Raw genomic sequence first — 13,028 nt, 5'->3', positions numbered from 1 at the left:
AGACCCCGTTGTCAGCTCTACACCTGGTGACATCTCCCCCGCCAGACCCCGTTGTCAGCTCTACACCTGGTGACATCTCCCCCGCCAGACCCCGTTATCGGCTCTACACCTGGTGACATCTCCCCCGCCAGACCCCGTTGTCGGCTCTACACCTGGTGACATCTCCCCTGTCAGACCCCGTGGTCGGCTCTACACCTGGTGACATCTCGCCCACCAGGCCCCGTTGTCAGCTCTACACCTGGTGACATCCCCCTCCACCAGACCCTGTTGTCAGCTCTACACCTGGTGACATCCCCTCCCACCAGAACCCATTGTCAGCTCTACACCTGGTGACATTCCCCCGCCAGATCCTGTTGTCAGCTCTACCCCTGGTGACATCTCCCCACCAGACCCCGTTGTCAGCTCTACACCTGGTGACATTCCCCCGCCAGATCCTGTTGTCAGCTCTACCCCTGGTGACATCTCCCCACCAGAGCCCACTGTCGGCTCTACATCTGGTGACATCCCACCACCAGACCCTGTTGTCAGCCCTACACCTGGTGACATCCCCCCCACCAGACCTCGTTGTCAGCTCTACACCTGATGACATCCCCTCACGAGACCCTGTTGTCAGCTCTACACCTGGTGATATCCCCCCACCACCAGACCCTGTTGTCAGCTCTACACCCGGTGACATCCCCCCCACCAGACCCTGTTGTCAGCTTGTCAGCTCTACACCTGGTGACATCCCCCCCACCAGACCCTGTTGTCAGCTCTACACCTGGTGACCCCCCCCCACACGCTAGACCCTGTTGTCAGCTCTACACCTGGTGACATCCCCCCACCCCACCAGACCCTGTTGTCAGCTCTACACCTGGTGACATCCCCCCACCACACCAGACCGTGTTGTCAGCTCTACACCTGGTGACATCCCACCACCAGACCCTGTTGTCAGCTCTACACCTGGTGACATCCCACCACCAGACCCCATTGTGAGCTCTACACCTAGTGACATCCCCCCACCAGACCCCATTGTCAGCTCTACACCTGGTGACATCCCCCTCACCAGACCCTGTTGTCAGCTCTACACCTGGTGACATCCCCCCCACCTGACCCTGTTTTCAGCTCTACACCTGGTGACATCCCCCTCACCAGACCCTGTTGTCAGCTCTACACCTGGTGACATCCCCCCCACCTGACCCTGTTTTCAGCTCTACACCTGGTGACATCCCCCCACCAGACCCCATTGTCGGCTCTACACCTGGTGACATCCCCCCCACCAGACCCTGTTGTCAGCTCTACACCTTGGGGCATATGATGGTTTTTGTACTGGATCTTCTATGTGATCCTCTCCTTTATACCTATGGCTCACAAATCACCTGACAGCGCAGGATTACTAGGGGCCAATACTTTTGTCAACATATTGTGTGTTTTTCCATGCTTACAGACTACAAATCACCCTGTGTAGTCTGATCCTGCAGTCATGTGTTACTCCCTCCATCTATTCCTATTGATAACCTACAGACCAGACAGTTGAAAAAGGCGAGAGGGAAGAGAGTGATACATAATTGCAGAGTCAGACTACACAGGGTTTGTTTGCAGTCTGTTACCATGGAGACTCATAACTGTACAAAAGCTGTATATGCAAAACTGAAGATTTTTAATCAAGACCGTTTGCAGAGTTGCTCACTGTTTACTTTATATGCATTGGAAAATAAAATAATGGTTGCAAAAGTATACATACACTTTATTGGGAAATTTCAACCAAAATGCCCCAAAAAATCAGTGTAGGTTTGGAGGGAAACTTTATAATGGCAGTGCATGAGATCTTGCTTGCGCCGGTTATATAATGCATTTTACGATTGTGTCATTTGACGTGACAACCTGATGAATAACACGGGGTTATTATGTAACAGTCACCTTCTTCCATAACAGTCCGGGGTGTGACCTTGATATTTGGTATGGTCCTCCTCACCAGGGAACGTTCCACCTTTGTATCTGTCGTGTGTCCGACCTCCAGTCTCCACTTCTTGCAGCCAAACACAACATTTGGTAAATGTCTGTACTTTCACAGAACGTATTCATCCAGCTTTCCTTGGCGTTTCGGAATGACAGCTACACACTAGCGTCCCGACTGAACCAGGCAGAGAGGGAGCGCAACCTGACCGAGGAAAATAACGAAAAGGAACTGGAGAACTTCAAAGCGGCTGTTATGGTGAGAAGATGAGAGGATAATAAGAAGTGTCAGCGCCAAGAGTGCCCCCCACTGTCACATTTATAAATACATGTCGCTAAACTCTCCACCATCATTATACCTGTTGTATACATAGCAGGCGGAGTAACATCAAATCTTATACTCCAGAGCTAAAATCATAATTCTTCAGGTTGACATTTGCAATCTGTTGACACAGTGCTGACAAGCATTCAATTACCAGTACATTATACTTCGGAGCTGCACTCACTATTCTACTGGTGGTGGTGTCACTGTGTACATATATTACTTATCCTGTACTGATCCTGAGTGGCATCCTGTATTCTACTCCAGAGCTGCACTCACTATTCTGCTGGTGGAGTCACTGTGTACATACATTACTTATCCTGTACTGATCCTGAGTTACATCTTGTATTATACTCCAGAGCTGCACTCACTGTTCTGCTGGTGGTGGAGTCACTGTATAAATCCATTACTTATCCTGTACTGATCCGGAGTTACATCCAGTATTATACTCCAGAGCTGCACTCACTATTCTGCTGGTGGAGTCACTGCGTACATACATTACTTATCCTGTACTGATCCTGAGTTACATCCAGTATTATACTCCAGAGCTGCACTCACTATTCTGCTGGTGGAGTCACTGCGTACATACATTACTTATCCTGTACTGATCCTGAGTTACATCCTGTATTATACTCCAGAGCTGCACACACTATTCTGCTGGTGGAGTCACTGCGTACATACATTACTTATCCTGTACTGATCCTGAGTTACATCCTGTATTATACTCCAGAGCTGCACTCACTATTCTGCTGGTGGAGTCACTGTGTACATACATTACTTATCCTGTACTGCTCCTGAGTTACATCCTGTATTATACTCCAGAGCTGCACTCACTATTCTGCTGGTGGAGTCACTGTGTACATACATTACTTATCCTGTACGGATCCTGAGTTACATCCTGTATTATACTCCAGAGCTGCACTCACTATTCTGCTGGTGGAGTCACTGTGTATATACATTACTTATCCTGTACTGATCCTGAGTTACATTCTGTATTATACTCCAGAGCTGCACTCACTATTCTGCTGGTGGAGTCACTGTATACATACATTACTTATCCTGTACTGATCCTGAGTTACATCCTGTATTATACTCCAGAGCTGCGCTCACTATTCTGCTTGTGGAGTCACTGTGTTCATACATTACTTATCTTGTACTCCAGAGCTGCACTCACTACTTTTCTTGTCCTTCCCTCCAGTCATCTTCCTCGTTGTGGCAGAACAGTGAGCACCGTGAAGCTTATCAGAAGTTACTGGAGGACATCTCCGTTCTCCACCGTCTGATCACCAGACTGTCCAGCCGGGCGGAGATGGTGGGCGCTGTGCGGCAGGTACGTCTCATCTTCTCGCCTGTCTCTTCCTTGTTCCACAACTCCATCTACTCTTTAAGTCCTCACTTTGCTGTCTAGGAGAAGCGCATGTCTCGGGCCACGGAGGTGATGATGCAGTATGTGGAGAACTTGAAAAGGACGTACGAGAAGGATCACGCCGAACTCATGGAGTTTAAGAAACTCGCCAACCAGAACTCCAGCCGCAATTACAGCGCTACCGGTAAACATATTCCTGCTGTTCAGACTGCGGGGTCCAACGCTGAGGAGTCTGTGCCAACATCCATGCCAAGTCCTTAAAGGGGTCGTTCCATTACTGATGTTTATCCACAGGAAGGGGGCTGAAAGTCTGGGACCCCCAGCCGTCACAAGAATGGTGAAATGTCACATGTATGACCACCGCTCCATTCACTTCTGTGAGGCGAAGGATAATTGCAGATTGCACCAATCTCATTCTGTCCCATAGAAGTGAATGGAGTGGTGGTCGGGCACCGCCGCTCTGTTCACATGTGGCATTCAGTTGCGCCATTCTTGAGATTAAAATGTGTTTGTTCTCAGTAAGAGAAACCAAGTAATCTTGTAGATAAAATATCCTTAATGGCTAACAGAAAGCGAGCTTCCCAGTCTACTTAGGATTCGTCATCAGGCATTAATAGGATATATCGGAAGAAGCAGGATGAGCAGATGAGTCCACCGATGAGGATCTGAGAGTTTTATGATGCTCTATGGTTGTGGATGTACCCGCAGCCCATACACAATTACATTGGGTATGGGCTGTTGGTACCCCCGTCATCGCCAAGCGCGGGAAATGCAAAAAAACAAAAAAAACAAAGCTGTATAATGCCCTGCATGCTTCCACAGTCATATGCAATGTGCGCAGGGTCACTAGCCGGGCTGACAGCCGTATTCCGCTGCGGACCGTTCATATGTGGAATCCAAACCGGTCGTGTGAGCCAGGCCTTATAGTCCTGCTGTATGTTAGGGATCCGTGTCCTGTCTGTGGTCAGTATATATGACTGGATGTTGGGGATCCGTGTCCTGTCTGTGGTCAGTATATATGACTGGATGTTGGGGATCCGTGTCCTGTCTGTGGTCAGTATATATGACTGGATGTTGGGGATCTGTGTCCTGTCTGTGGTCAGTGTATATGACTGGATGTTGGGGATCCGTGTCCTGTCTGTGGTCAGTATATATGACTGGATGTTGGGGATCTGTGTCCTGTCTGTGGTCAGTATATATGACTGGATGTTGGGGATCCGTGTCCTGTCTGTGGTCAGTATATATGACTGGATGTTGGGGATCTGTGTCCTGTCTGTGGTCAGTGTATATGACTGGATGTTGGGGATCCGTGTCCTGTCTGTGGTCAGTATATGTGACAGGATGTTGGGGATCCGTGTCCTGTCTGTGTTCAGTATATGTGGCTGGATGTTGGACATCCGTGTTTCTGTCTGTATATATGACTGGATGTTGGGGATCCGTGTCCTGCTGTGGTCAGTATATATGACTGGATGTTGGGGATCTGTGTCCTGTCTGTGGTCAGTATATATGACTAGATGTTGGGGATCCGTGTCCTGTCTGTGGTCAGTATATATGACTGGATGTTAGGGATCTGTGTCCTGTCTGTGGTCAGTATATATGACTGGATGTTGGGGATCCGTGTCCTGTCTGTGGTCAGTATATATGACTGAATGTTGGGGATCCGTGTCCTGCTGTGGTCAGTATATATGACTGGATGTTAGGGATCTGTGTCCTGTCTGTGGTCAGTATATATGACTAGATGTTGGGGATCCGTGTCCTGTCTGTGGTCAGTATATATGACTGGATGTTAGGGATCTGTGTCCTGTCTGTGGTCAGTATATATGACTGGATGTTGGGGATCCGTGTCCTGTCTGTGGTCAGTATACATGACTGGATGTTGGGGATCCGTGTCCTGTCTGTGGTCAGTATACATGACTGGATGTTCGGGATTTGTGTCCTGTCTGTGGTCAGTATATATGACTGGATGTTGGGGATCCGTGTCCTGTCTGTGGTCAGTATATATGACTGGATGTTGGGGATCCGTGTCCTGTCTGTGGTCAGTATATATGACTGGATGTTGGGGATCCGTGTCCTGTCTGTGGTCAGTATATATGACTGGATGTTGGGGATCTGTGTCCTGTCTGTGGTCAGTATATATGACTGGATGTTGGGGATCCGTGTCCTGTCTGTGGTCAGTATATATGACTGGATGTTTGGGATCCGTGTCCTGTCTGTGGTCAGTATATATGACTGGATGTTTGGGATCCGTGTCCTGTCTGTAGTCAGTGTATATGACTGTATGTCGTGGATCTGTGTCCTGTCTGTGGTCAGTATATATGACTGGATGTTTGGGATCCGTGTCCTGTCTGTAGTCAGTGTATATGACTGGATGTTAGGGATCCGTGTCCTGTCTGTGGTCAGTGTATATGACTGGATGTTGGGGATCCGTGTCCTGTCTGTGGTCAGTATATGTGACAGGATGTTGGGGATCCGTGTCCTGTCTGTGTTCAGTATATGTGGCTGGATGTTGGACATCCGTGTTTCTGTCTGTGGTCAGTATATGTGGCTGGATGTTAGAGATCCGTGTCCTGTCTGTGGTCAGTATATGTGACAGGATGTTGGGGATCTGTGTCCTGTCTGTGGTCAGTATATATGACTAGATGTTGGGGATCCGTGTCCTGTCTGTGGTCAGTATATATGACTGGATGTTAGGGATCTGTGTCCTGTCTGTGGTCAGTATATATGACTGGATGTTGGGGATCCGTGTCCTGTCTGTGGTCAGTATATATGACTGAATGTTGGGGATCCGTGTCCTGCTGTGGTCAGTATATATGACTGGATGTTAGGGATCTGTGTCCTGTCTGTGGTCAGTATATATGACTAGATGTTGGGGATCCGTGTCCTGTCTGTGGTCAGTATATATGACTGGATGTTAGGGATCTGTGTCCTGTCTGTGGTCAGTATATATGACTGGATGTTGGGGATCCGTGTCCTGTCTGTGGTCAGTATACATGACTGGATGTTGGGGATCCGTGTCCTGTCTGTGGTCAGTATACATGACTGGATGTTCGGGATTTGTGTCCTGCTGTGGTCAGTATATGTGACTGGATGTTAGGGATCTGTGTCCTGTCTGTGGTCAGTATATATGACTGGATGTTGGGGATCCGTGTCCTGTCTGTGGTCAGTATATATGACTGGATGTTGGGGATGCGTGTCCTGTCTGTAGTCAGTGTATATGACTGTATGTCGTGGATCTGTGTCCTGTCTGTGGTCAGTATATATGACTGGATGTTTGGGATCCGTGTCCTGTCTGTAGTCAGTGTATATGACTGGATGTTGGGGATCCGTGTCCTGTCTGTGGTCAGTCTATATGCCTAGATGTTGAGGATCCGTGTCCTGTCTATGTTTAGTATATGTGACTGGTTGTTGGGGATCTGTGTCTTGTTTGTGGTAGTTTATATGACAGGACACGAATCCTCAACATCCAATCTGTGGTCAGTATATATGACTGGATGTTGAGGATCCGTGTCCTATCTGTGGTCAGTATATATGACTGGATGCTGGGGATTCGTGTCCTGTCTGTGGTCAGTATATATGACTGGATGTTGAGGATCCGTGTCCTATCTGTGGTCAGTATACATGACTGGATGTTGGGGATCCGTGTCCTATCTGTGGTCAGTATATATGACTGGATGTTGGGGATCCGTGTCCCATCTGTGGTCAGTATATATGACTGGATGTTGGGGATCCGTGTCCCATCTGTGGTCAGTATATATGACTGTATGGACTTTTTTAGTGTGTTTGGGGTGGAAGCTATTCCATCACAGGTATGTGGTCCAATCTATGTATAACAGTCCGGTTCGGGTTCAGAGCCTTAGTATTATAACCAATGCGAGCAGAGTGTGGTCGGGGAAAGCCAGGGGTCAGTACACGGGTAATCGCAGTACAGTTCAGAGGAGCAGGCAGGTGCTGGAGCTTGACTATAGATTTGGAGTATAAATAATCATGCAATAAGAAATTAAAGAGCCGGGCTTTTCTAAAAGGTCCAATCTTGGAGAACATGGTGGAGCCAAAAAGGAAACTGGATCAGGAAACATAGACAAGGTCAAGCAGGGGAGCTATGTAAAGGGCTGGATGGCTCAGCAGGTAGAGCCGCCACCTGGAGTACAGGAGCTCCTGTGTTCGAGTCCTGTCACAAGGGGTTATTGGTATAGGGATGTCTGAATTGAGTTCTTCTGAATTTCTAAGTGGTGCCCACTAAGCTGATTTCTGTATTTCAGCTCAATATCAGGGTTATGGTGGGGTGAAATTCATGGGTCTTTTGTGAAATGTTATTACTTCTTATCCTGAGTCAGTCCAGATGATTAAGATGTCATCAATGTAGCGGACGTAGGCCAATGGTTTGATGGAGCTGGAGGCCAGGAAGTCACCCAAGAAAAGGCTGGCGTATTGCGATGCCATTCTTGGGATTGCTAAGGGTTCCCGGGGTCAGACCCCAGAGATCAATCATCTACTGTATCCCCTATAGGATAGGGATAAATGCCTTTGGTGGTGATTAAAGGGGTCTTCCAGAAATATTACTATTGATTTCCTATGATCAGGATCAGTAGTTGATGGGAAGGGGTGCGTCGCTCATTACCCCACCGATCAGCGGATTCCCAGCACCGCTGTCAGTGGGGACAGCCCTGGAAGCAGGTAGCGCTGTCCATTTTGCAGTGGCCCACTTTGCTACTGCAGGCACAGATCCCATTGAATTCCATGCTGTGTCTGCTGTTCCAAACCACCCGCTGTCACGTTGACAGCGCTATCAGTCTCCAGCACTGTCCACACTGACAGCGGTGCGGGGAATCAGCTGATCTGTGAGACGCACCCCTTCCGATTAACTATTGATCCTGAGGATAGGGCATCAATAATACAAGTCCTTGAGAACACCTTTAACACCCGCTTTCCCAAACAAGTCTGATTGATTATAAAAGGATGTTGGGAGGACTTTCTTTTCAGGAGTCTGGGAAAGATGGATAGCAACCCCCGTGGCAGCTGTCATGGCGGCCATATCCCCCGCTATCCGGGGAAACCATAAAACAGTTAAAAAGCCTAATTTTATTGGCTTTGGGCAGTGAGTATACCGGACGAGGTGGGGCGTGTATTCTGGGCGGAGGGCACTAATCATGGTGGATTCAGCTCGACCCCGGATATATGGTCTTGGGCTTCCTGCCATTCTAAGAGCTGTATCTCAACGCTGCACTAAAGGCTGCTCCTTCTAGGAAGGGAAAGGCCGTTATTTATCCCTCAGACTTTAATAGTCTGGGCAGGGAAAATGTTTATGTGGCTGATTCTCAACAAGCCCCGCCCCCTGCAGGTGATCGCACTTTACCTGCCGACAGGTTTTTACATGGGACTGTATGTTGGAGAGGGTGGGCATTGGGCACCACCTACTTTGTCCCTCAAGTTGGGAGGTAAGATACTGGATACATTGTAACAAATCCTCAGTACTAGAACTGTTTTCAGTCACGGAATGTAAACAAACATGTTCCCATTCACAGACAACAAGCAGAGATCTTACAAATGGAGCAGAATTGATAGACAATGATTATTAGGAAGTTGCAGCGCTCCTTGGTGTGCGATGATTGATGGGAGTCTTTTGTGTATTGCAGAGGACGGCGTTCCTCGCTCCTCGCGGTCCATGTCGCTGACCATCGGGAAGGTAGGTGCGGGGTGCAGGAGTGCACATTGCTTGCTTAGATGACGCCGTGCGCCCGCTGACATCACTGCTGCCGTTTTGTTCTAGAACATGCCCCGCAGAAGAGTGAGCGTCGCTGTGGTCCCCAAGTTTAATCTGCTGAACATCCCAGGACAGTCGCCGAGCTCGTCCCCGCTGCCTGCGCTCTCCTCTCTGGTACGTGGATGATGTCACGGAGCACCACATACAGTGTTTCCCCGAAAATAAGACCCTGTCTTATATTAATTTTTGCCAAAAAAGAGGCGCTAGGTCTTATTTTTGGGGGATGGCTTATTATACTTACCTAGCAGGCTTGGTCCAGGTCTCTCCTGCTGGTCTCCAGTGACCCGGCACGCTTGCTTGCAGTCCTCAGCCGCCAACAGCACATTGCTTCCTTGTAACAGGGTTTGTAAACCTTGCCTCCAGAAAGAGATGGCTCTGATTGGCTACCAATCAATGCAGTCCTCGCTTCCTGGAGGCGGAGATTACGAACCCCGTTACCAGGAAGCAGTCTTCTGTTAGCGGCTGAGGACTGCAAGCAAGTGTTCCGGAACTCCGAAGACCAGCAGGAGGGACCTGGACGAGCCTGCTAGGTAATTTATTGCTTTTTTTTGTTTGTTTCGGTAGTTGGGGCTTATTTTTGGGATAGGGCTTATATTTCAAGCCCCCCACCAAAAATCAGGGTAGGGCTTATTTTTGGGAAAACAGGACATTACACAGTGATGAGCTGCATAGACACAGAGGTTGTATGATCAGCATGTTCACAGCAGCACAGAGTATTTCAGGAGACGAGTCTGTGGACATTGGAGGAAGTCAGAGATTGGAAATTACATAGTGGAAGCAGCACAGAGTATTTCAGGAGAGACGTGCACTAATCATAGGGGGGTCATAAACTGAGAATTAACAGCAGTACTGAGTATCTCAGAAAATGAATGCACGGATCTCGTGGAGACTGGGAGTGATCTAACGGGAGGTGCAGGGTCCCCACAGAGTTTTTGAGGACCGAGATGTAAGATCTTATGAGAGGTCACAGGAAGGTCCGGAGCAGCGCAGAGTATTTCAGAAGAGAGGTGCAGAATTCTTGTAAGACGTCACAGAGTGAATTAGTGAAATCACCAGCAGCGCAGAGTATTTCAGGAGAGAATGGAACTAACAAAGCTGAAGTCAGTAACTGTTGTCTTCTGTGCTCCCCAGGCAGAATCCCCCGGCAGGAGCGGCGGTCTACAGGCCTCCCCGGGAGTCTCTCCGCTGACCGAAAAGTGAGTTCTCTGCACTATACCGTTGTTTCTCTCAGTACAGGACGGTGACGGCAGCGGCTGCCAGATCCCCTCCGGCCCGAATCCGACGATCGCAGAAGGAGATCCACCAGATTCATAAAAAAACTACTATTTACTTTTAGTCTTTAAAACTGCACTAGACGTGCGCCAACGGCATCTGTTCTTACGCTTCTGTCATTCCTTGGCATTGCCACTCTCTATGACGGAACACTCCAGACTTTGCCCGCTCTTAGGGCTCCCACACGGGCGTATGCGGCTTTGATGTGTTAAAATCGCGCCATTTTCGCTGCATGTATAGGTGCAGATTTGGTGTTTATGCATTTTTTGCGCACGTATTCGCTGCGTTTTTGATACACCCCCAAAAAAACTACAAGGAGGATGAATTGATGCCACTTTTTCTTACCCTGCCTCCTCGCTCTCATGTAACCTGCATACTCACTGCGGTCTTAGAACGCTCCCGCAGTCCTGAATGGGCGATTTTGGTCCTTATTAGCGACCAAAAGAGGACAAGCTGCTATTTCTTTCACGTGCTTGAAAAACGCATGTCAGAAGCCGCCGATGGGGCCTAATGCTGTTCTGCGCTGTCTGTATCACATCCTTAAAACATATTGCGATTCCACCAGTCTGCCACATGTCCTGGACTAAGCCATCTTACGATCCACCTCGTATATATGTATACTGAGTAATAGCGTCACCTCCAAGGGTGTGTCCCGCCACGGCCAAATCCACTCCACAATCCGCGTGTCTTACATATGAATTTTTACGGAAGATTGTTGCGGATTCTGCCCTTTATAAGTCCCCCGCCGTCCTGCTTGGAGGATTTGGGGGTTTTGGTGGGGAGGATTTTTCTGACACCTGAGAAAGCAAAGAAAGCGAATGTTCAGATGGCAGCGAGGATTCTGGCTCACGATCTGCTGCGGCCGACACACATTTCTGTCCGGATTTCAAATCCACGAGCAGAAAAAAATCTGCGTCATGCAGACGGATCCACCCTGAGTGACCGTGGATTTGACGTGGAATCCGTGGCAAGAGTCCGCCTTGTGAGTGTGGCATTAGGAGCGATTTCACAAAGACGGGAAAATGCCACCTGAATCCTTAGGTTTAAATTCGGATTTTGCTGCGGATTTGCTAAAAGGAAAATCCTCTGAAAATCCGCAGCAGAATTTGTATGTAAGACATGAGGATTTTGGTGCGGATTGGACTGTGGCGGAATTCCCTACCCTGCGTGAGCGCACCGTGAGGGGATGTTCAAGATACAAGATGCATCAAGATCCGCGGCTTACTGCCATGTTTTGTGGCACGGATCCTCATGTGGATTTTGACGGCATTGTGCAGATTCCGCTGCGGAATTCTAATGTGGAAACGTGATTTTCCGCATTGGATTTCCGCATGTGGAGTTTGCCCATTGACAGTACAAAAAACTTGTGCAGGTCCGCGCCAAATAATGCGGTACAAAGCCGTGGATTCCGACGCAGTTTTTAGACATAGAATACCCAAAGACCTCCCGGTTGTCCTGTTCCAAACCATCATTACTTCTCCTATAACCAAGGGTGGGCTGGGAACCCAAAGTGGCCCTGGAAAAAATTACAAATTAGCCTCATGTCGTAGCTGGGCCCAAACCGGCAACAAGTGGGGCGAAAAAACATAGTCGGTGTTCAGCAAACGGGCAGCAGCTGACAAGTTGGTGCGGAGAAGCCAATGCGGCGGGCACGGCTCACTGCTGCACATTTAGATTTGGAGCTATACATTAAGGTGCCACCTATGGCAACTAGGACCAATATTACTCCCATACAGTGACCATATAGTAGTAGATAGCAGCTCCACACAGGCGCTCTGCGGAACAGATAAGTGATTACCAGATAAGTGATATATCCAATGACGTCCTCTCTCACTGGAATTGTTCACATTCCCTTTTCTTCTCCATCCGGCCCAGTGACCGCTGTGGCCAGTACTTGATCTCAGACTCTGAGGCCAGAGATTGGCCACGTGCAAATGATCGCACAACCAGAAGTCAGGCAGCACCGGACAAGAGGACAGCAACGGGGAGAGCCAAGGAGGTGAGTATATCGCTTTGTTATTTTTTTCATTTCTAGCCTTTCTCCACTTGGTAACCGCAGTTGTAGAGCTGCAACTACTATGGTGGTAGGTGCGAGCAGCCCAAAACCTGACCGGCTCACTAGGATTTCTCCTGGTGGAGTGAATGGCCGGTCTGCCCCTGCTAAAAAGCTGCCTTCATATATGCAAGATGCAGCCCTACATGAAATCTACGGAAGGGGACTATTATATTTGAACTGCAGGTTTTTAGTTCTTTGCAATTGAAAATTGCACCTGCTTTTGCAGCTCCTGCTTGGCATTGAGTGCTGCTGCTTATAACCCAATGCACATACTTGTTGCCTACACTAATAACTGTAACCAATTCTATTGATATGC

At 48.6% G+C, this 13,028-nt stretch overlaps 1 protein-coding gene across 2 annotated transcripts in view; it reads left to right on the top strand.

The window, feature by feature from the left end:
• Window positions 1-13,028, top strand: part of IRAG1 (inositol 1,4,5-triphosphate receptor associated 1) — a 125,351-nt gene that overhangs the window by 102,202 nt on the left and 10,121 nt on the right. For both annotated transcript variants that reach the window (XM_066583545.1, XM_066583544.1), the window contains 6 exons: window positions 2,054-2,194; window positions 3,456-3,587; window positions 3,666-3,807; window positions 9,257-9,306; window positions 9,391-9,498; window positions 10,516-10,580. In XM_066583545.1, the coding sequence (XP_066439642.1) occupies window positions 2,054-2,194; window positions 3,456-3,587; window positions 3,666-3,807; window positions 9,257-9,306; window positions 9,391-9,498; window positions 10,516-10,580 (638 nt within the window). The remainder of the gene's footprint in view (window positions 1-2,053; window positions 2,195-3,455; window positions 3,588-3,665; window positions 3,808-9,256; window positions 9,307-9,390; window positions 9,499-10,515; window positions 10,581-13,028) is intronic.

This window comes from Eleutherodactylus coqui, chromosome 11 (genome assembly GCF_035609145.1).
Source record: "Eleutherodactylus coqui strain aEleCoq1 chromosome 11, aEleCoq1.hap1, whole genome shotgun sequence".
NCBI lineage: Eukaryota > Metazoa > Chordata > Amphibia > Anura > Eleutherodactylidae > Eleutherodactylus > Eleutherodactylus coqui.
Note: the sequence above shows the minus strand (reverse complement) of the source record. Positions and strands in the feature narration are given on the sequence as shown.